Here is a 22,604-nt window from a genome sequence, read left to right as displayed (position 1 = left end):
TGTCTTAAAATACTCCTGTGCAGCGCCTTGGGACGTTTTACTACGTTAAAGGCGCTATATAAATACAAGTTGTTTTGATCTGGAATGCGCTGCCTGAAAGGGCGGTGGAAGCAGATTCAATATTAACTTTCAAAAGGGAATTGGATCAATATTTCAAAAGGAAAAATTTGCAGCTATGGGGAAAGAGCGGGGGAGTGGGACTAATTGGAGAGCTCTTTCAAAGAGCTGGCACAGGCACGATGGGCCGAATGGCCTCCTCCTGTACTGTTCGATTCTACGACTGTATGAACTGGGACAATGTAGAACAACATACAGTAACGCCGCGGTCCTTACATTGCAGATCTTAGCGGTTTATTTTAAATGCAGCTAGACTCTACTGATGGATGCTCACCGACCTGATGGCCAAACGTTCAGCTTTCAACGGCAAACTTGGCATCACCATGGGGGTGGCGGGGGGGGGGGGGGGGGGGGGGAAGAGGTTCCCTTAAAACAATGCCTGTGCCAATTACAGCACTGCAGCGCATCCAACGGCTCATACAAGCAGGGAAGTGCAACGAGACCTGGGTGTCCTTGTGCACCAGTCGCTGAAGGTAAGCATGCAGATGCAGCAGGCGGTTAAGAAGGCAAATGGTATGTTGGCCTTCATAGCGAGAAGATTCAAGTACAGGAGCAAGGATGTCTTGCTGCAATTGTACAGGGCCTTGGTGAGACCACACCTTGAGTATTGTGTGCAGTTTTGGTCGCCTTATCTGAGGAAGGATGTTCTTGCCATGGAGGGAGTGCAGCGAAGATTCACCAGACTGATACCTGGGATGGCAGGAATGACGTATGAGGAGAGATTGGGTCGATTGGGCTTATATTCGCTGGAGTTTAGAAGAATGAGAGGGGATCTCATTGAAACTTATAAAATTCTAACAGGACTAGACAGACTAGATGCAGGAAGGATGTTCCCGATGGCGGGGGAGTCCAGAACCAGGGGTCACAGTCTAAGGATAAGGGGTAAACCATTTAGGACTGAGATGAGGAGGAATTTCTTCACCCAGAGAGTGGTGAACCTGTGGAATTCTCTACCACAGAAGGCAGTTGAGGCCAATTCATTAAATATATTCAAGAAGGAGTTAGATATATTTCTTAAGGCTAAAGGGATCAAGGGATATGGGGAGAAGGCAGGGACAGGGTACTGAATTTGGATGATCAGCCATGATCTCATTAAATGGCGGAACAGGCTCGAGGGGCCGAATGGCCTACTCCTGCCCCTATCTTCTATGTTTCTATGTTTCCATCAAGGCAGAGTGACTGGGGTTGTAACAGACTGGGTTTGCCAGGGACCAGGGCTGAGTTGTTAGGGGACACAGTCCGAGTATAGCGGGGAGCGCGTGTCTGAGTCACCTTGAAGCGATTAAACTCTGTTGCTGCAAATATTTCGGGTCGGGGTTATTCATGAACAAATCTCTCAGTACGCATTGCTGTAGTGAGCTTTCGACACCCCCGCACTTGTGAAAAGAAAACGAGAGAGACCGCCACTAAATGTTGCGAGCATATCTTGCCACCAGTCAACGACGCAGAGTTTAAAATGGTCAGCCAGATCCAGTGGCAGAAAGTTTTACATCATTTTTTTATTGCAATGAAGAACCCCAAGGTCAAACTCTACTCCCTCGCCACCGATTCCAGCCCCTTCCCCGGCCACTGTCCCAGGCTGAAGCAGGTTGTTTGCAATCTCGGCGTGCTATCTGATCCCCAGCTGAGCTTCTGACCCCGTATCCTGTCCATCACCAAGACCGCTTACTTCCATCTGGCTAACATCGCCCGTCTCCGCCCCGCCTCAGCTCATCTGCTGCTGAAACCCTCATCCATGCCTTTGTTACCTCTAGACTTGACTATTCCAACGCACTCCTGGCTGGCCTCCCACATTCCATATTCAGCAACCTTTAGCTCACCCAAAACTCTGCTGCCCGTGTCCTAACTTGCACCAAGTTCCATTCACCCATCATCCCCTGTGCTCGCTGACCTACATTGGCTCCTGGTTCAGCAATGTCTCAAATTTAAAATCCTGGTTTTCAAATCCCTCCATGGCCTCATCCCTCCCTATCTCTGTAACCCTTCTAGCCCTACAACCCCCCCCCCCACCACGAGATCTCTGCGCTCCTCCAATTCTGGCCTCTTGCGCATCCCCGATTTCCATCGCTCCACCATTGGCGGCCGTGCCTTCAGCTGCCTGGGCCCCGAGCTCTGGAATTCCCTCCCTAAACCTCTCCGCCTCTCTCTCCTACTTTAAGGTGATCCTTAAAGCCGACCTCTTTGAACAAGCTTTTGTCCTGATATCTTATGTGGCTCAGTGTCAAATTTTGTCTGATAATCGCTACGCTAAAGGCGCTGTATAAATACAAGTTGTCGTTGTGTTATGCCATTGTTGATTCGGAACAGACAGTCAAACACTCTCAAGTTACAGAGAAACCGCCGTCAAAAGTACTGCACATGGGAAGAGAAAGAGGGTGAGATATGAATTCCATGAACGTCACTGAGATAATAACGGATGGAATTGAGAGAGATCTGAAGGCTCAACATCCCCAATCATTGTGCAGCTGCAGTCAACAAAGCAAGTAGAGCGTCAAGCATGAGGAAAGACCATCAGGTCCACACAGGCTCGCCCCACTTCTGACGGGTTGAATGCCAACTATGTGGCCAAAAGCGTAGAGTACAAGTCAGGGCAAGTCACGCTAAAAGTATATAGTCCTCTAGTCAGATCACACCTGGAGTACCGTGTGCAGTCAAACTGAAGGGAAGCATACAACCTCTGGAGGCTAGAGAATAGCCAAAAAAGAAAAGGATCCCTGGGGTCGGAAGCCTGACCAATGAGGGATAACTTGTCTGGAGGATTTGAATGGAGATGGTAGAGAGAGGGGGGGTCGCCAACCCCCCAGGACTGTCCTGGTATCTCCAGGAATTTAAAGATTCATCTCCAGGACACTGCCTTGGGCAAAACCAGGCAGAAAATTCGTCGGTAGAGTCATTGAGCACTTTCATTTATTAACTGTAAAAAGTATTTGAGATTGGAAAAATTGTCTGTTTGACTGACAGTCAAGAGTAGAATCATCGAATCATAGAAATTTACAGCACAGAAGGAGACCATTCGGCCCATCATGTCTGTGCCGGCTGACAAAGAGCTCTCCAGCCTAATCCCACTTTCCAGCTCTTGGTCCGTAGCCCTGTGGGTTACGGCACTTCAAGTGTATATCCAAGTACTGTTTAAATGTGATGAGAGTCTCTGCCTCTCCCACCCTTTCAGGCAGTGAGTTCCAGACCCCCACCACCCTCTGGGTGAAGAAAGTTCTCCTCAACTCCCCTCTAATCCTTCTACCAATTACTTTAAATCTCTGCCCCCTGGTTATTGACCTCTCTGCTAAGGGAAATAGGTCCTTCCTATCCACTCTATCGAGGCCCCTCATAATTTTATACACCTCAATACAGTGTCAGCTGTCGCTCAATGGGTAGCACACTCGCCTCTGAGTCAAAAGGTTGTGGGTTCAAGTCCCCTCAGCCTCCTCTGCTCCAAAGAAACCAACCTCAGCCTATCCAATCTTTCCTCATCGCTAAACAGCATCTAATCAAGTACAAAGAGGCTGTTCACTTTACACTTTGCGTGGGGGGGGAGGGAGGGGGGGGGGGGCGTCACACCCTCAAAGATTTGTTTACATATAGCCCCAGGTGTCTCTGTTCCTGCACCCTCTTTAAATCTGAACCATTTAGTTCATATTGTCTCTCCTCCTTCTTCCAACCAAAATGCATCACTTCTCTGTGCTAAACTGCATCTGCCATGTGTCTGCCCATTCGACCAGTCTGTCTATGTCCTCCTGATGTCTGCTACTATCCTTCTTGCTGTTTACCACATTTACGAGTTTCGTGTTGTCTGCAAACTTTGACATTACATCCTGTATACCCAAGTCCAGGTCATTAATATACATCAAAAAGAGCAGTGGTCCTAATACCGACCCCTGGGGAACACCACTGTATACTTTCCTCCAGTCTGGAAAAACAACAGTTCACCACTACTCCCTGCATCCTCTCTCTTAGCCCATTTCGTATCCATGCGCAAGAGCAGAAATCAGCAGAGCCTCCACTCTTGGATCTCCATCGCTCAGGTGGGAGAAATGGAGGTGAAATTCAACCCTACTCGATTCTCAGCGCTCCCAACTTCCTGTTCATTAAAATTAATCATGCACTTTATATTTATTTCACATCTGATCAATAATTCATGCTCCCATTGAGCAGGACACTGCACTGGGAGAGGAGTCTCCGAAAATTTACCCGAGCACATACCATCGTTGTACAGAGATGATTCCGGTTTTCACACGTTGCTTCTAATCAGTCACCAGACTGATACCTGGGATGGCAGGAATGACGTATGAGGAGAGATTGGGTCGATTGGGCTTATACTCGCTGGAGTTTAGAAGAATGAGAGGGGATCTCATTGAAACTTATAAAATTCTAACAGGACTAGACAGACTAGATGCAGGAAGGATGTTTCCGATGGCGGGGGAGTCCAGAACCAGGGGTCACAGTCTAAGGATAAGGGGTAAGCGATTTAGGACAGAGATGAGGAGGAATTTCTTCACCCAGAGAGTGGCAAACCTATGGAATTCTCTACCACACAAGACAGTGGAGGCCAATTCATTAAATATATTCAAGAAGGAGTTAGATATATTTCTTCAGGCTAAAGGGATCAAGGGATATGGGGAGAAGGCAGGGACAGGGTACTGAATTTGGATGATCAGCCATGATCTCATTAAATGGCGGAACAGGCTCGAGGGGCCGAATGGCCGACTCCTGCTCCTATCTTCCATGTTCCTATGCTTTTTTTTATAAAGCTATTGAAATATTTTTCAATGATTTGATGCATTCTTTACCTAAACCTGCAATTTAAAAAAGGGACTGGTGGGGAGAATAACCTTCAAATTAATTTTGCTTTTCGCAAAAAATGTATTTTCGCCAGCTCAGAGACAGGAGGAGGAGCTCTCTCTGCCCGCTGTGTGTCTATTTACAGCGTTTCAACTAATGCAAATCCTGCGACCACGGTGAAAATCTCGCGGTGGTTTACATCAGATTTAGTAACAAGGCCTTCATACCTGGGTGACCATTTCAGGAGACATTATGTTGCCAACATATGGTTCCGCTGCAGGAGGGCAGGGTTAACCTCTTCACTCCGCACCCTGCGCTGAATGTAGAGAACCTTGAACAGTGGAAAGCACCGAATGCAACTTCATTCAGACACCTTGCAATCATTTCCCAGCTGTGCATTCACTGAATTGAACAACTCAGCTTTTAGTGCAAACAGGAAATTAACGGGCAGGAAAAGGCCAGCTGCTCCGTCAAGCCTGACCCACGCCTCAGGATGGCCGTAACATCGTGACTAAACATCGTGATTAAACACGTCAACCATATCACTGTCGGAAGAGCGGTACTGATTGAGCGTTGCACTGTGCAGCGCTTCCTCAGTACTGCCCCTCCGACAGTGCGGCGCTCCCTCAGTACTGCCCCGCCGACAGTGCGGCGCTCCCTCAGTACTGCCCCTCCGACAGTGCGGCGCTTCCTCAGTACTGCCCCTCCGACAGTGCGGCGCTCCCTCAGTACTGCCCCTCCGACAGTGCGGCGCTCCCTCAGTATTGCCCCGCCGACAGTGCGGCGCTCCCTCAGTACTGCCCCTCCGACAGTGCGGCGCTCCCTCAGTACTGCCCCTCCGACAGTGCGGCGCTTCCTCAGTACTGCCCCTCCGACAGTGCGGCGCTCCCTCAGTACTGCCCCTCCGACAGTGCGGCGCTTCCTCAGTACTGCCCCTCCGACAGTGCGGCGCTCCCTCAGTACTGCCCCTCCGACAGTGCGGCGCTTCCTCAGTACTGCCCCTCCGACAGTGCGGCGCTCCCTCAGTACTGCCCCTCCGACAGTGCGGCGCTCCCTCAGCACTGCACTGGGAGTGCCAGCCTGGATTTTTGTGCTCAAGACTGTGGAGTGGGACTTAAACCCACAACCTTCTGATTCAGAGGCAAGTGTGCGAGCACTGAGCTACAGCTAACACACCTAATGTGTATATGCAATCGTATCCTGAGGTTGTTATATGCGATATATAAATTGAAGCCTTTCTATTTTTTAATCTTCTGCATTTTTTCCCTCACCTGGTAGTGTTCATATGTGCATGCATATATATATATATCTGTACCTTTCCCTAGCGTATGTGCATATAACTCTAGTCGATAAAAATAATGTATAGTGCCAGCACATTCAAATGCACTGTTCATTTGGAAAATATGTTCCAAGTTAGCGAGAGAGAAACAAATGTGGTTGTACAGGGGCAGGGTTATTAAAACAATTAAAGAGAAAGCCAGGAAAATGATTAAGAGGCAATGTTCCAAAAAATTAAAGTCAGGATGGAATATGTACGTAAATACATAAAGCAATCAAAACAAAATTAAAAAGCTGGAAACATCAATAACTACAGAGGGAGGAGATATCGAAGCTAGGACAGAGATTTGGCTTAGATTTGGACAGGAATGGGAACTTAATATAACCAAAAAGTAAAAAGGTCAGCACCGCACTGTCGGAGGGGCAGTACTGAGGGAGCGCCGCACTGTCGGAGGGGCAGTACTGAGGGAGCGCCGCACTGTCGGAGGGGCAGTACTGAGGGAGCGCCGCACTGTCGGAGGGGCAGTACTGAGGGAGCGCCGCACTGTCGGAGGGGGCAGTACTGAGGGAGCGCAGCACTGTCGGAGGGGCAGTACTGAGGGAGCGCCGCACTGTCGGAGGGGCAGTACTGAGGGAGTGCCGCACTGTCGGAGGGGCAGTACGGAGGGAGCGCCGCACTGTCGGAGGGGCAGTACGGAGGGAGCGCCGCACTGTCGGAGGGGCAGTACGGAGGGAGCGCTGCACTGTCGGAGGGGCAGTACTGAGGGAGCGCCGCACTGTCGGAGGGGCAGTATACTGAGGGAGCGCTGCACTGTCGGAGGGGCAGTACGGAGGGAGCGCTGCACTGTCGGAGGGGCAGTACTGAGGGAGCGCTGCGCTGTCGGAGGGGCAGTACTGAGGGAGCGCCGCACTGTCGGAGGGGCACTACTGAGGGAGTGCCGCACTGTCGGAGGGGCAGCACTGAAGGAGTGCCGCACTGTTGGAGGGGCAGCACTGAGGGAGTGCCGCACTGTCGGAGGGGCAGTACTGAGGGAGCGCCGCACTGTCGGAGGGGCAGTACTGAGGGAGCGCTGCACTGTCGGAGGAGCAGTACTGAGGGAGCGCCGCACTGTCGGAGGGGGAGTGCTGCACTGTCGGAGGGGCGGTACTGAGAGAGCGCCGCACTGTCGGAGGTGCCGTCTTTCAGATGAGACGTTAAACCGAGGCCCCGTCTGCTCTCTCAGGTAGACGTAAAAGATCCCATGGCACTATTTCGAAGAAGAGCAGGGGAGTTCTCCCCGGTGTCCTGGGCCAATATTTATCCCTCAATCAACATCACTAAAACAGATTATTTGGTTATCACATTACTGTTTGTGGGAGCTTGCCATGCACAAATTGGCTGCCGTGTTTCCCACATTACAACAGTGACTACTCTTCAAAAAGTCCTTCATTGGCTGTAAAGCGCTTTGAGACGTCCGGTGGTGAAAGGCGCTGGAGAAATGCAAGTCTTTCTTTAAGAATACTGCAGGCACTGGAAATTTGAATATAAAAAGCTGGGAATACTCAAGTCAGGCAGCATCTGTGGCAAAACAGTCAGTCTTAATACCTGAGGAATGTGGTCTAAGATACAGGGCTGTGAAGAGAGAGCAAGGGGCAGTTTTGGATGACAAAGAGCTGGCACAGTCGCAATGGGCCGAACAGCCTCCTACTTATGCTGTAAACATCTAACCCGAAAAGCCGGGACCAGTACGTCTGCGCTTAAATGTTTCACGCACGGACGGACAGCAGCAGGGTCATGTCTAATTAGAGTCGCTAAGCTCGAGTGTGGAAGAAAAGGCGGAGAGAGAGAGAGACAAAAAAGCTGAAGGAACTGTCAGCGTGGCCTTGTGAGAACGGCCACTGAAAAGAATTAATGAATGTCCCAACGGGGTGTAGTAATACGCATGGCCTCAGCCTGCCCATCAAACCTTCCAACTTGACGACTCGTGCACTGCGAGCTCAGCTCGTCAACAGACACCGCGTTTCCACGGGCACATCGGCCCATTTGGCCTCAACACTTCGAAAGAGGAATTCTCCACAGAAGTATAACAGCATCTCACGAGCAGCAACCTTTTCAAGCCGCAACACGTCCACAGTCAGCTCACAGGGTCTGTGATTTGTCAACTGTTTACAGTGTGTAAGAATGCAACGAGTCTATTTTTTTTTTCTAGTAGGCGAGAGACACAAAAGGCAAATTTTCCCCCAATGCTCAAAAAAGTGTTGGGTACGTGCTCCAGACAATCCGGACTCCGCACCGCACGGTATAACATGCAAGCGACAAAATGCACCAGTCGCTCACAGCCCAGCCACCATTACAGACTAATAATTAATCCTTTGGGTATTTCGCACAAACTAGACTTCATGAAACCAATTTAATTGCCATTAACAAATTTCCTGCATGAACAACTTGTATTTATACCGCGCCTTTAATGTAGTAAGGCGTCCCAAGGTGCTGCACAGGAGCGATAACAAAATTTGACACCGAGCCACATAAGGAGATATTAGGACAGGTGACCAAGAGGTCGGTTTTAAGCAGCGGCTTCAGGGAGGAGAGAGGTGTAGCGAGGCGGAGAGGTTTAGGGAGGGAATTCCAGAGCTCAGGGCCCAGGCAACAGAAGGCACGGCCACCAATGGTGCAGCGATTAAAATCAGGGATGCACAAGAGGCCAGAATTGGAGGAGCGCAGCTATCTTGGGGGGTTGTGGGGCTGGAGGAGATTACAGAGATAGGGAGGGGCAAGGCCATGGAGGGAGTTGAAAACAAGGATGAGAATTTTAAAATCCAGGCATTGCTTAACCAGGAGCCAGTGTAGGTCAGCGAGCACAGGGGGTGATGGGTGAACGGGACTTGCTGCGAGTTAGGACATGGGCAGTCGAGTTTTGGATGACCTCAAGTTTACGTAGGGTAGAATGTGGGAGGCCAGCCAGGAGTGCGTTGGAATAGTGAAGTCTAGAGGTAACAAAGGCATGGATGAGGGTTTCAGCAGCGGATGGGCTGAGGCGGGGCGGAGACTGGCGATGTTACAGAGGTGGCAGCCTTGGTAAAATCACTTCCCAACAGAAAAATATTTCATCTGGCCTGAAATCAGATAATCAAAATTAGTTTGTGTTTGGAGGTGGAGGAGAAAATCAGACCTGTGCACCCACCGGAGAGGTGATAAAGGGGAAACATTACAAAGTTGTAAAGTATTTACAGCACAGAAACAGGCCATTCGGCCCACCTGGTCCGTGCTGGTGTTTCTGCTCCACACCAGCCTCCTCCCACCCCTCTTCATCTCACCCCATCACCATATCCTTCTATTCCCTTCCCCCTCCTGTGTTTATCCAGCTTCCCCTTAAATGTATCTCTGCTATTCCCCTCAACCACTCCCTGTGGTAGCGAGTTCCACATTCTCACCACTCTCTGGGTAAAGAAGTTTCTCCTCAATTCCCGATTGGATTTATTAGTGACTATCTTATATTGATGGCCCCTAGTTCTGGTCTCCCCCACAAGTGGAAACATCTTCTCTGTGTCTACCCTATCGAACCCTTCATAATTTTAAAGACCTCTATCAGGTCGCCCCTCAGTCTTCTCTTTTCTAGAGAAAAGAACCCCAGCCTGTTCAGCCTTTCCTGATAAGTATAACCTCTCAAGTTCTGGTATCATTTTAGTAAATCATTTTTGCACCGTCTCCTGTGCCTCCATATCGTTTATTATAATACGGAGACCAGAACTGTGCGCTGACTGTGGTCTAACCAAGGTTCGATACAAGTTTAACGTTATTTCTCTGCTTTTCAAATCTATTCCTCTTCTACTGTTAAACCACAGAGTGAGGGGTGACCTAAAACACTTCTGTTGGAGCAGTGCTATGTAACTGGCTACTCAGTGCCAAATCTAGGTCACCAGCAATGTTCCCTTTAAGTGGCGCAGCGCTCTGGACCTCCCGCGCAGCCGGCTCACCGGCTTTTCAATGGGGAAAAAACCGCACATACGCGGTACAGGAATCCCGCCCCAACCACGGTTTTGCCATACGCGGATTTCACGTACACACGGTTTCCACTCTGCGACAAATTTCGCCAACCGCGGCAGTGAAATCCGCGTATCCGCATTTTTAAATTTAGGAATAAGGTAAATAACATGATTTTTATGCTTTTTACATTCTTTTTTATACACATTTAAACTGAATTTGCTAACCACGGTTTTACTAACCACGGGGGTTTTCAGGGACGTATCGCCGCGGTTGGGGAGGGATTCCTCTATTTTGAACGGCCTGCGAAGCCCCTTAAAGGGCCCGCGCACATCAAAAAAATGAAAGGGAACGTCAGACCCCAGCATATTTTTTTCCCCTATGATGCTGCCATTACAAACAGCATTTATATTACATACACACACACTCACACTCTTGCATATCCTCCCCATACCCCAACCCAAGAATCACATTAAATTCATAATTAAAATAGAAAACATTTTGCTTAACTCAAGTATTAATGAAAACTCAGTGGGAGAGAAGAGGCTAATCACTTCATACTAATTGTGTTGACTGTAACAAAACACTGCACAAACACATTAATGCATTAATGGTGTATTTGGGCTTTCAGAAGGCTTTCGATAAGGTCCTGCATAAGAGATTAGCATGTAAAGTTAAAGCACATGGGATGGGGGTAAGGTACTGTCTTGGATAGAGAACTGGTTGGCGGATAGAGAACTGGTTGGCAGACAGGAAGCAAAGAGCTGGAATAAACGGGTCTTTTTCCGAGTGGCAGGCAGTAACGAGTGCGGTACCGCAGGGATCGGTGCTAGGACCCCAGCTATTCACAATATATATTAATGATCTTGACGAGGGAACTAGATGTAATATCTCCAAGTTTGCAGACGACACAAAGCTGGGTGGGCGTGTGTGCTGTGAGGAGGATGCCGAGAAACTCCAGTATGATTTGGACAGGTTGGGTGATTGGGCAGATGCAGTATAATGTGGATAAATGCGAGGTTATCCACTTTGGTGGCAAAAACAGGAAGGCAGATTATCTGAACGGCAATAGATTGGGAGAAGGGGAAGTGCAACGAGACCTGGGTGTCCTTGTGCACCAGTTGCTGAAGGTAAGCATGCAGGTGCAGCAGGCGGTTAAAGAAGGCAAATGGTATGTTGGCCTTCATAGCGAGAGGATTCGAGTACAGGAGTAAGGATGTCCTGCTGCAGTTGTACAGGGCCTTGGTGAGGCCACACCTTGAGTATTGTGTGCAGTTTTGGTCGCCTTATCTGAGGAAGAATGTTCTTGCCATGGAGGGAGTGCAGCGAAGATTCACCAGATTGATACCTGGGATGGCAGGAATGACGTATGAGGAGAGATTGGGTCGATTGGGCTTATACTCGCTGGAGTTTAGAAGAATGAGAGGGGATCTCATTAAAACTTACAAAATTCTAACAGGACGAGACAGACTAGATGCAGGAAGGCTGTTCCCAATGGCGGGGGAGTCCAGAACCAGGGGTCACAGTCTAAGGATAAGGGGTAAGCCATTTACGACAGAGATGAGGAGGAATTTCTTCACCCAGAGTGTGAAGAACTTTTATAAAACACTGGTTCGACTGCAACTGGAGTATTGGTCCAATTCTGGGCACCGCACCTTAGGAAGGATGTGAAGGCCTTAGAGAGGGTGCAGAAAAGATTTACAAGAATGATTCCAGGGATGAGGGATGTCAGTTACATGGATAGACTGGAGAAGCTGGGGTTGTTCTCCTTCAAGCAGAGAAGGTTGAGAGGAGATTTGATAGAGGTGTTCAAAATCATGAGGGGTCTGGACAGAGTAGAGAGAGAGAAACTGTTCCCATTGGCGGAAGGGTGGAGAACCAGAGGACACAGATTTAAGGTGATTGGCAGAAGAACCAAAGGCGATTTGAGGAAAAACTTTTACACGCAGCGAGTGGTTCGGATCTGGAATGCGCTGCCCGAGAGGGTGGTGGAGGCAGATTCAATCGTGGCTTTCAAAAGGGAATTTTGCAGGGCTACGGGGAAAGGGCGGGGTAGTGGGACTAGCTGAAGTGCTCTTGCAGAGAGCCGGCACGGGCTCGACGGGCCGAATGGCCTCCTTCTGTGCAGTAACCAATCTGTGATTCTATATAGATGCAAGTAGTTGTTGATTCTTTGCGTAAAGAAATCACGGCGAGTCTGAACTACTGCATTAGATATACAAGCACTGACAGGAGCTTCTTTGAAGGAGTAAGTCTTCGTCAGAAGATTTAGGCAGAGATAATTTGGGCAAAGCATTTTTGTGGGGGGTGGGGGAGAAAGGAAACGGGAAATCATGGGTCATAAGAACATAAGAAATAGGAGCAGGAGTCGGCCATTCGGCCCCTCGAGCCTGCTCCGCCATTCAATGAGATCATGGCTGATCTGATCTTGGGCTCAGCTCCATTACCCTGCCCGCTCCCCATAACCCTTATTGTTCAAAAATCAGTCCATCTCCACCTTCAATATATTCAGTGACTCCGCCTCCACCGCTCTCCGGGGCAGAGAATTCCACAGATTCACCACCCTCAGAGAAGAAATTCCTCCTCATCTCAGTTTTAAAAGGGTGACCCTTTATTCTGAAACTATGCCCCCTAGTTCTAGATTCCCCCACGAGGGGAAACATCCTCCCTGCATCCACCCTGTCAATCCCCCTCAGAATCTTATATGTTTCAATAAGATCCCCTCTCATTCTTCTAAACTCCAATGAGTATAGACCCAACCTATAGGGTCAATTTAACTACAACCATGATATGCAAGTGCCTCAGTGCTGTGTCAATTACTCAACCAGTTGAGACGTTGCCCCTTTAAATACTGAAGTTTACCGCTTTGCGAGTCAATAGCATTGATGTCTGACTTCGAAAATCGGGCCAATTAGCAGGAAAACAATGAGATTATTTTCCCAGCACATTGTGTTGGCAGATTTGACAGGCCCCATTTATCCTGGCTGGCCTCCCGAGCTCTTGCGCTAGTTTTTGATCTTTCAGGAAACAGAAACAGATACTCTGACCTTTCACCTCCAAAACTCGCCGGGCTGGTAGGGTAGGGAAGAAAAAATAATCAAAAAAATCTTGCTTCCTGCAACCACAAACCTTGCCGAGACACTCCGCATTTTTGCAGGAAGAAAAATTAAACTGTAGAAAACATTCAGAACTTCTGACAAAACTGAAGGACACGTTTAATGCATTGACAGGGTGGATATTTAGACGGCAGGGAGTTCCAAGACTGATTATAACTTACAATGTCAGTAAGACGAGTCATCATTTTAAACGTTTCAGTTATTTCCTAATTTTGATAGATCCTCCCACTCCTAGTTTATAGATAAGAACTTGCATTAATATAGGGCCTTTGATGTACAAAGAATCATCCTAAGCCACAGCATTAGTAAGAGGAAAGAATGATGAGCCAGTGCAGACGTTTAGGAAGGATGGGACAATTTTAAAAGGGGGCGCTGGAAGAGAGAGACCTGGGGGTGTACGCACACAAATCTTTGACGGTGGCAGCACAAGTTGAGAAGGCGGTTTAAGAAGCACACGGGATCCTGGGCTTCATAAATAGAGGCACAGAGTACAAAAACAAGGAGGTTTATAAAACACTGGTTAGGCCTCAGCTGGAGTATTGTGTCCAATTCTGGGCACCGCGCACTTTAGGAAGGATGTCAAGGCCTTGGAGAGGGTGCAGAGATTTATTGGAACGGCACCAGGGATGTGGGACTTTTAGTTATGTGGAGAGACTGGAGAAGTCTTAGAGCAGAGAAGGTTAAGGGGAGAAAAAAAGACTTGCATCTATATAGCGCCTTTCATGACCACCGGATGTCCCAAAGCGCTTTACAGCCAATGAAGTACTTTTTTTTTTTTTTTTTGGAAGTGTAGTCACTGTTGTAATGTGGGAAATGCAGCAACCAATTTGCACACAGCAAGATCCCACAAACAGCAATGTGATAATGACCAGATAATCCGTTTTTGTTATGTTGATTGAGGGATAAATATTGGCCCCAGGACACGGGATAACTCCCCTGCTCTTCTTCGAAATAATGCCATGGGATCTTTTACATGCACCTGAGAGATCAGACGGGGCCTCGGTTTAACGTCTCATCTGAAAGACGGCACCTCTGACAGTGCAGCACTCCCTCAGCACTGCATTGGAGTGTCAGCCTAGCTTTATGTGCTGAAGTCCCTGGAGTGGGACTTGAACCCACGACCTTCTGATTCAGAGACGAGGGTGCTGCCCACTGAGCCACAGCTGACACTGCGGGAGATTTAATAGAGGCGTTCAAAATCATGAGGGGCTTTTAAGAGCAGATAAGGAGAAACTGTTTCCAGTGGCAGGAGGGTCGGTAACCAGAGGACACAGATTGAAGGGAATTGGCAAAAGAACCAGAGGGGAGATGAGGAGAATGTTTTTACACAGCGAGTTGTTGTGATCTGGAATGCGCTGCCCGAAAGGGCGGTGGAAGCAGATTCAATAGTAACTTTCAAAAGGGAATTGGAGAAATACTTGAAGGGAATAAATTTGCAGGGCTGTGGGGAAAGAGCAGGGGGGGGTGGGACTAATTGGAGAGCTCTTTCAAAGAGCCGGCACAGGCACGGTGGGCCGAATGGCCTCCTTCTTCGCTGTATCAGTCCATAAAGAATGAAACTTGTAACAGAGAACTAATTGGGAATGATCGCTCACCACCTCAGTCTGTTGTCACGCTGCATCAGTGGCTATGCTGGTATTTAATGAAATGTAGCAGTTCTTTACAAACGTCATTTGATGATTGAAATCCCAGCAGACCGTGCATCAACTCAACCTCAAATAATACTAACAAAACCTTACTGCTGGGATACCTAGTGTGATCTCAGCATGCTACAGTATTTAAGTATCGATAACACCGTACGATCAATACTAGGTCAGGGGTACACTTCTACAAAGCCTGACATCACACAACCGAAGCATGGATCAGTAACAGACTCAACATTCGCCAGCGATAATGGGAAAGCCTTTCATATACACCGTCTACCACCAACAGCCAAGTTTTAGGAACATGTACAAGTCGAAATATACCAGTGATAATTACTTAATGCGAAAGTACAAAATGTCCAAGGCACAGTAATGCCACTAAGCTCCCTAAATAAGGTTGGATTGGGGAATGGAATTTACCGTCTCAAAACGAGTGCGGAACTACCATTGAGGTCTTCAAAGGCAGACGACCAACCTCTTCCACAAAGCAACGGCACAGTTTTCTACTGCCGCTGTGTCAATAACCAGGGGGCACAGATTTAAAGTAATTGGTAGAAGGATTAGAGGGGAGTTGAGGAGAATTTTTTTCACCCAGAGGGTGGTGGGAGTCTGGAACTCACTGCCTGAAAGGGTGGGAGAGGCAGAAACCCTCATCACATTTAAAAAGTACTTGGATATGCACTTGAAGTGCCGTAACCTGCAGGGCTACGGACCAAGTGCTGGACAGTGGGATCAGGCTGGAGAGCTCTTTGTCAGCCGGCACGGACACGGTGGGCCGAATGGCCTCCATAAATTTCTATGATTCTATGAAAAGAAAGTTTCCCATTCAGGGAAGGGGTAAGAGTTCAGCTAACTTTACTAAGTTGAATCTAAAAAGATTCAACCTTGTAGCCCAACGCATGTGAAATGTGTCCAAACAAGTCTGCGTCAAGATGTTCGGGTCACATTGTATTTTACAACAATGACATGACATGATTTATAAACGATTGCACACTGCTCTTAATTTGTTACACTGATGGGTTAGCAGCTCACAAACACAACCCAAGCTCTAAATTTCTCTCACCTCATCCCACAACTTGCTCTGTTTTTGGAAACAAGTCGATATTGTGCAGCTCAACGTCTGCACATGCTCAGTGTGACAGCGCCTCTGGGGAGTCAGAACTCCCCAAGACTTGGCGCAAACACGTCACGGGTTCAGCACCCAGCTTTGGGACGCTCAAGGTGGCAGTCACAATCACAGCAAACGTTTGAGAAGAAGGTCGGAATTGCAAATTTTTCCCTTCAAATACAGCGGGAAGGAGATGCTGCTTCCCTCAGGCCCCCGAGGATCAGGCCCCCAAGAATACTGCTAGTCTGAGGTACCCCTCGACACAATTCAGCGGCGCGTTAATGAGACATTCACTAATACCAGTGGAGTACATTCCCATACCTTTGTTATTATAGACATCCAGGTAGTTGGGAGCTGAAAAGATGGTAATTAGTGAAGGGAAGCCCGTTGTTTGGCTCTTTCTGTACATTCGGTACCTGTGAAGATCAATAGAACATGATTACACCCAAGGTCTCACGCCCGTCAGCCAGCGCCGGCGCCCGTTATATCCAGCGCCGGGCGCCCGTTACAGCCAGCGCCGGGAACAGCCAGCGCCGGCGCCTGTTACAGCCAGCGTCTCGCGCCCGTAACAGCCAGCGCCGGCGCCCGTTACAGCCAGCGTCCGGCGCCCGTTACAGCCAGCGTCCGGCGCCCGTTACAGCCAGCGTCCGGCGCCCGTTACAGCCAGCGTCCGGCGCCCGTTACAGCCAGCGTCCGGCGCCCGTTACAGCCAGCGTCCGGCGCCCGTTACAGCCAGCGCCTAAGATCCGTTAACCAAAGTCTAGCATTCATCTGCCGCATAAATTGATTGTGGAATCTCAGAAATAAACTTTTTTTTTGGACTATTTCTCTTTTTGTGAAGTTAGCACAGACGTGCAGTGAGTAATGATTAGTTCGGTCACCATGGCGAAGAGAAGTTAAGTATGTGATTGCCATTAGTTCTAAATGGAACCCGGTTAACTAGACAGAGAAGGGTGGTGAAGGCCACACACTTCATCTCAGCGCATCCATGAAGAGAGATGCTACAGTCCGCACTCTATCACAGGATCCAAACGTTTCTGGAAAGACTCCAGGGGTTTTGCCTCTAATGGCCTCTGAGGAATCCCCTCCCGCATCGCCAATAATTCTTTGGTAACGGGGCTAATTTCAATGGTTTGAACCTGTGCTGTTACCCTACTGTCACATTTTAGTCTGAAGCAGTGGTTGGCGATCAAAAAGTCCCCAGCGGCCGATCAGTAAGTGCAGCTGTCCATAGCGAGAGCCCCTGGAAGGTGCTGCCCACTGGTGCACTGGGTGCTGACTCTCTCTATCCCTTCAGGAGGGAGCCGGAGCGGTCCCTGACTGGGGCAGAGAGCGCATCACATAGAAGGCAAGTGTCTAAAGACACTTAGATCTCCTGGGCTGGTTTCCATCGCCCGAGAGGGTCGGGGAGGAATTTTCCCCAGAGTATTTTTTTCCTTTACTGGGGCTGGGATTTTTCCGCCACTCCCAGGAACCTGTGGAATCTGTATGGGTAGAGCTGAGAAATACCAAGGGGCAGATAACGTTAGTGGGAGTTGTATATAGACCCCCAAAACAGTAATGCTGAGGTTGGGATGGCATTAAACGGGAAATTAGAGACACGTGCAATAAGGGCACTGATATGCCAAATAACGGCCTGAATCCGTGAGGTTAAAGCTTAAAACTAAAGGCTTTTATTAAGTAAGAACATGGCATCAAGTCAACACAGGGCAACCATCATTCATCACCGACCCAGCCCTTATGAGTAAGACCCAGCTCTTATAAGTAAGACTCACACCAATCAGGAGGATCCAGAGGGGCGGGGCTAGGGAGGAGCATTAGTGGTTACACCGGTAGAACATTCCAGACATTAACAAGTACAACAACAATACAAATGCCAGAACACACAGTTATTTCATCACAGGCACAGAAGTTACCATGGGTGACTTTAATCTACATATAGATTGGGCTAACCAAATTAGTAACAATACTGTGGAGGAGGAATTTCTAGAGTGTATATGGGATGGTTTCCTGGACCAATATGTCGAGGAACCAACTAGAGACCAGGTCATCTTAGACTGGGTATTATGTAATGAGAAAGGATTAATTAGCAATCTTGTTGTGCGAGGCCCCTTGCGGAGGAACGAACATAATATGATAGAATTTTTCATTAAGATGGAGAGTGAAGTAGTTGACTCAGAGACTAAGGTCCTGAATTTAAATAAAGGAGACTACGATGGTATGAGGTGCGAGTTGGGTAGGATTGATTGGGGAATGTCACTCAAAGGGTTGACGGTGGATAGGCAATGGCAAACATTTAAAGATCACATGGATGAACTACAGAATTTGTTCATCCCTGTCTGGCATAAAAATAAAACAAAAAAGGTGGCTCAACCGTGGCTAACAAGGGAAATTAGGGATAGCATAAGATCCGAGGAGAGGACATATAAATTGGGCAGAAAAAGCAGCAAACCTGAGGATTGGGAGCAGTTTAGGATTCAACAAAGGAGGACAAAGGGATTAATTAAAAGGGGGAAAATAGAATATGAGAGTAAGTTTTCAGGGAACATAAAAACTGACTGTAAAAGCTTCTATAGATATGTGAAGAGAAAAAGATTGGTGAAGTCAAGCGTAGGTCATAATCAGGGAACAAAGACATGGCAGATCAATTAAATACATACTTTGGTTCTGTCCTCAAAAAGGAGGACACAAATAACCTCCCAGAGATGTCGGGGAACATAGGGTCCAATGAGAGGGAGGAACTTAAAGAAATCAGTATTTGTAGGGAAATGGTGTTAGGGAAATTGACGGGATTGAAGGCTGATAAATCCCCAGGGCCTGATAATCTACATCCTAGGGTACTTAAGGAAGTGGCCTTAGAAATAGTAGATGCATTGCTGGTCATCTTCCAAAATTCTATAGACTCTGGAACAGTTCCCATGGATTGGAGGGTAGCTAATGTTACCCCACTATTTAAAAAAGTCGGTAGAGAGAAAACGGGGAATTATAGATCGGTAAGCCTGACATCGGTAGTGGGGAAAATGCTAGAGTCCATTATAAAAGATGTAATAGCAGAGCACTTGGAAAACAGTGACAGGATCGGACAAAGTCAACATGGATTTACAAAAGGTAAACCATGCATGACTAATCTATTGGAATTTTTTGAGGATGTAACTGGTAGAATAGATAAGGGAGAACCAGTGGATGTGGTGTATTTGGACTTTCAGAAGGCTTTCGATAAGGTCCCGTATAAGAGATTAGCGTGTAAAGTTAAAGCACATGGGATTGGGGTAAGGTACTGACTTGGATAGAGGACTGGTTGGCAGACAGGAAGCAAAGAGTTGGAATAAACGGGTCTTTTTCCGAGTGGCAGGCAGTGACTAGTGGGATACCGCAGGGATCGGTGCTAGGACCCAAGCTATTCACAATATATATTAGTGATGATCTAGACGAGGGAACTAGATGTATTATCTCCAAGTTTGCAGATGACACAAAGTTGGGTGGGCGTGTGTGCTGTGAGGAGGATGCAGAGAAAGTCCAGTATGATTTGGACAGGTTGGGTGATTATACTGCATCTGCCCAATGTGGATAAATGCGAGGTTATCCACTTTGGTGGCAAAAACAGGAAGGCAGATTATTATTTGAATGGCAATAGACTGGGAAAGGTGGAATTGGAATGAGACCTGGGTGTCCTTGTGCACCAGTCGCTGAAGGTAAGCATGCAGGTGCAGCAGGCAGTTAAGAAAGCAAATGGTATGTTGGCCTTCATAGCGATAGGATTCGAGTACAGGAGCAAGGATGTCTTGCTGCAGTTGTACAGGGCCTTGGTGAGACCATACCTTGAGTATTGTGTGCAGTTTTGGTCACCTTATCTGAAGAAGGATGTTCTTGCCATGGAGGGAGTGCAGCGAAGATTCACCAGACTGATACCTGGGATGGCAGGAATGACTTATGAAGAGAGATTGGGTCGATTGGGCTTGTACTCGCTGGAGTTTAGAAGAATGAGAGGGGATCTCATTGAAACTTATAAAATTCTAACAGGACTGGACAGACTAGATGCAGGAAGGATGTTCCCGATGGCCGGGGAGTCCAGAACCAGGGGTCACAGTCTAAGGATAAGGGGTAAGCCATTTGGGACAGAGATGAGGAGGAATTTCTTGACCCAGAGAGTGGTGAACCTGTGGAATTCTCTACCACAGAAGGCAGTTGAGGCCAATTCATTAAATATATTCAAGAAGGAGTTAGATATATTTCTTAAGGCTAAAGGGACCAAGGGATATGGGGAGAAAGCAGGGACAGGGTACTGAATTTGGATGATCAGCCATGATCTCATTAAATGGCGGAGCAGGCTCGAGGGGCCGAATGGCCTACTCCTGCTCCTATCTTCTATGTTTCTAGCCTACATAACAATGGGTGTCGGAGGGCGGGGGCGGGGGAGGGGGAGGAGGCGGCGGCTCCGGCCATCATGGTGTGGGACAGGCTTGATGGGCCAGCTGGTCTTTACCTGCCCGTCAATTTTTGTACATTCTGATTTGAGTTTTAATAGAACAAACTTCAGTACTTCAGCATTGCCCAAACAGCATAGCTGGGTCCAAAAACCATCGCTCTACCCTCCACATTCAAATTACTGCGCACAGGCTCAACAGTCAAGAAATGCCAGGAATTGTTACTTAAAATATATTGTGTGTGTGAAGAAATTCCTGATAATCATCAGTTTAAACCTGCCAAATTGAGCTCGGTATTGCGTTACAGGAGTTTGTTAGCAGAATCATAGAATGGTTATGGCACAGGAGGAGGCCATTCAGCCCGTCGAGCCCGTGCCAGCTCTCTGCAAGAGCACTTCACCAATCCCACTCCCCCGCCCTTTCCCTGTAGCCCTGCAAATTTTTTTCCTTCAGGTACTTATCCAATTCCCTTTTGAAAGCCACGATTGAATCTGCCTCCACCACCCTTTCAGGCAGTGCATTCCAGATCCTAACCACTCGCTGTGTAAAAAAGTTTTTCTTCATGTCGCCTTTGGTCCTTCTGCCAAGCACCTTAAATCTGTGTCCTCTGGTTCTCGACCCTTCAGCCAATGGGAACAGTTTCTCTCTATCTACTCTGTCTAGTAAACGGCAGAAGGATTTAATGTAGATCGATTGTGAATTTCTCGTCACCCAAAGTACAACGGGCAGCATCATTGGCTGAGATAGCTTCCGTACTGCAGGAATTATTCCACCACATTATTTGATGAATGCTTATTCACATTTAGTCATATATGAGTACATTTTATTAATGATTATCTCGGAATGAGCTGGTAGACTGCTGGGACAGAGAAGATTGCAAGCTGTGTGCATCAACAATCGTGTGAAACTAGAAACTGGTAATCACCAAAGTCCCACTGCAAAACCTTTTCACTGGGGCAGAAAATCCATTAGCTTTGGCTCATTATCAAAGTGAGAGTCTTCAGAAATATCTGAAGGGAATTATTCGTAATTCCCCGTCCCCTAACCTCCACTGTCCCCCCAATCCCGCTGCGTTCCTCTAATTCTGGCCTCTTGCTCATCCCCCGATTTCCATCGCTCCGCCATTGGCGGCCGTGCCTTCAGCTGCCTGGGCCCCGAGCTCTGGAATTCCCTCCCTAAACCTCTCCGCCTCTCTCTCCTCCTTTAAGGCGCTCCTTAAAACCGACCCCTTTGACCAAGCTTTTGGTCGTCTGTCCAAATACCTCATGTGGCTCGGTGTCAGTTTTTGTTTGATATTCGCTCCTGTGAAGTGCCTTGAGATGTTTTACTACATTAAAGGCGCCGTATAAATGCAAGTTGTTGTTGTTGTAGTAAACAAGATATCCACATGGATTCTGAATGGGAAGTGGGCCAGCGAGGAGCCCGGGAGTTAGTGTTGGGACCACTGCTGTTTCTACTTTACGCAAGTAGCCTAGATTCAGAAACTCAATGCAAAGTGCTCAAATTTGCAGGTGATACCAAACCAGGAGGAGAAGCAAAATCAGCGAAGGCAGCTCAGAAGTTGCAGAATGAGTTTGACGAAATATGTTCGTGAGCAGAACAATGGCAGATGAACTCTAATGTGGACAAGTGCAACATTTAGAAAGCATTTCTCCAGCGCCTTTCACCACCTCAGGACGTCCCAAAGCGCTTTACAGCCAATGAAGTACTTTGGAAGTGTAGTCACTGTTGTAATGTAGGAAACGCAGCAGCCAATTTGCGCACAGCAAGGTCCCACAAACAGCAATGTGATAATGATCAGATCATCTGTTTTTTGTTATGTTGATTGAGGGATAAATATTGGTCAGGACACCAGGGATAAATCCCCTGCTCTTATCCGAAATAGTGGCCGTGGGATCTTTTACATCCACCTGAGAGAGCAGATGGGGCCTCGGTTTAATGTCTCATCCGAAAGACGGCACCTCCGACAGTGCAGCACTCCCTCAGTACGGCGCTCCCTCAGTACTGCCCCTCCGACAGTGCAATTCTCCCTCAGTACTGCCCCTCCGACAGTGCGGCGCTCCCTCAGTACTGCCCCTCCGACAGTGCAATTCTCCCTCAGTACTGCCCCTCCAACAGTGCGGCGCTCCCTCAGTACTGCCCCTCCGACAGTGCGGCGCTCCCTCAGTACTGCCC

At 48.1% G+C, this 22,604-nt stretch overlaps 1 protein-coding gene across 4 annotated transcripts in view; it reads right to left on the bottom strand.

Annotated features, from left to right (window-relative positions):
- The window catches only part of LOC147122495 (protein phosphatase 3 catalytic subunit alpha), a 408,075-nt gene that overhangs the window by 50,473 nt on the left and 334,998 nt on the right, over positions 1-22,604 (bottom strand). For all 4 annotated transcript variants that reach the window (XM_086005830.1, XM_086005811.1, XM_086005840.1 and 1 more), the window contains exon 8: positions 16,327-16,421. In XM_086005830.1, coding sequence (XP_085861956.1) covers positions 16,327-16,421 — 95 coding nt within the window. The remainder of the gene's footprint in view (positions 1-16,326; positions 16,422-22,604) is intronic.

The sequence above is a fragment of the Somniosus microcephalus genome, chromosome 2, assembly GCF_052327205.1.
Source record: "Somniosus microcephalus isolate GS21.2 chromosome 2, FLI_Smic_1.0, whole genome shotgun sequence".
In the NCBI taxonomy this organism is placed as follows: domain Eukaryota; kingdom Metazoa; phylum Chordata; class Chondrichthyes; order Squaliformes; family Somniosidae; genus Somniosus; species Somniosus microcephalus.
The sequence above is the reverse complement of the archived record's forward strand: the minus strand, read 5'-3'. Positions and strand labels throughout refer to the sequence as shown.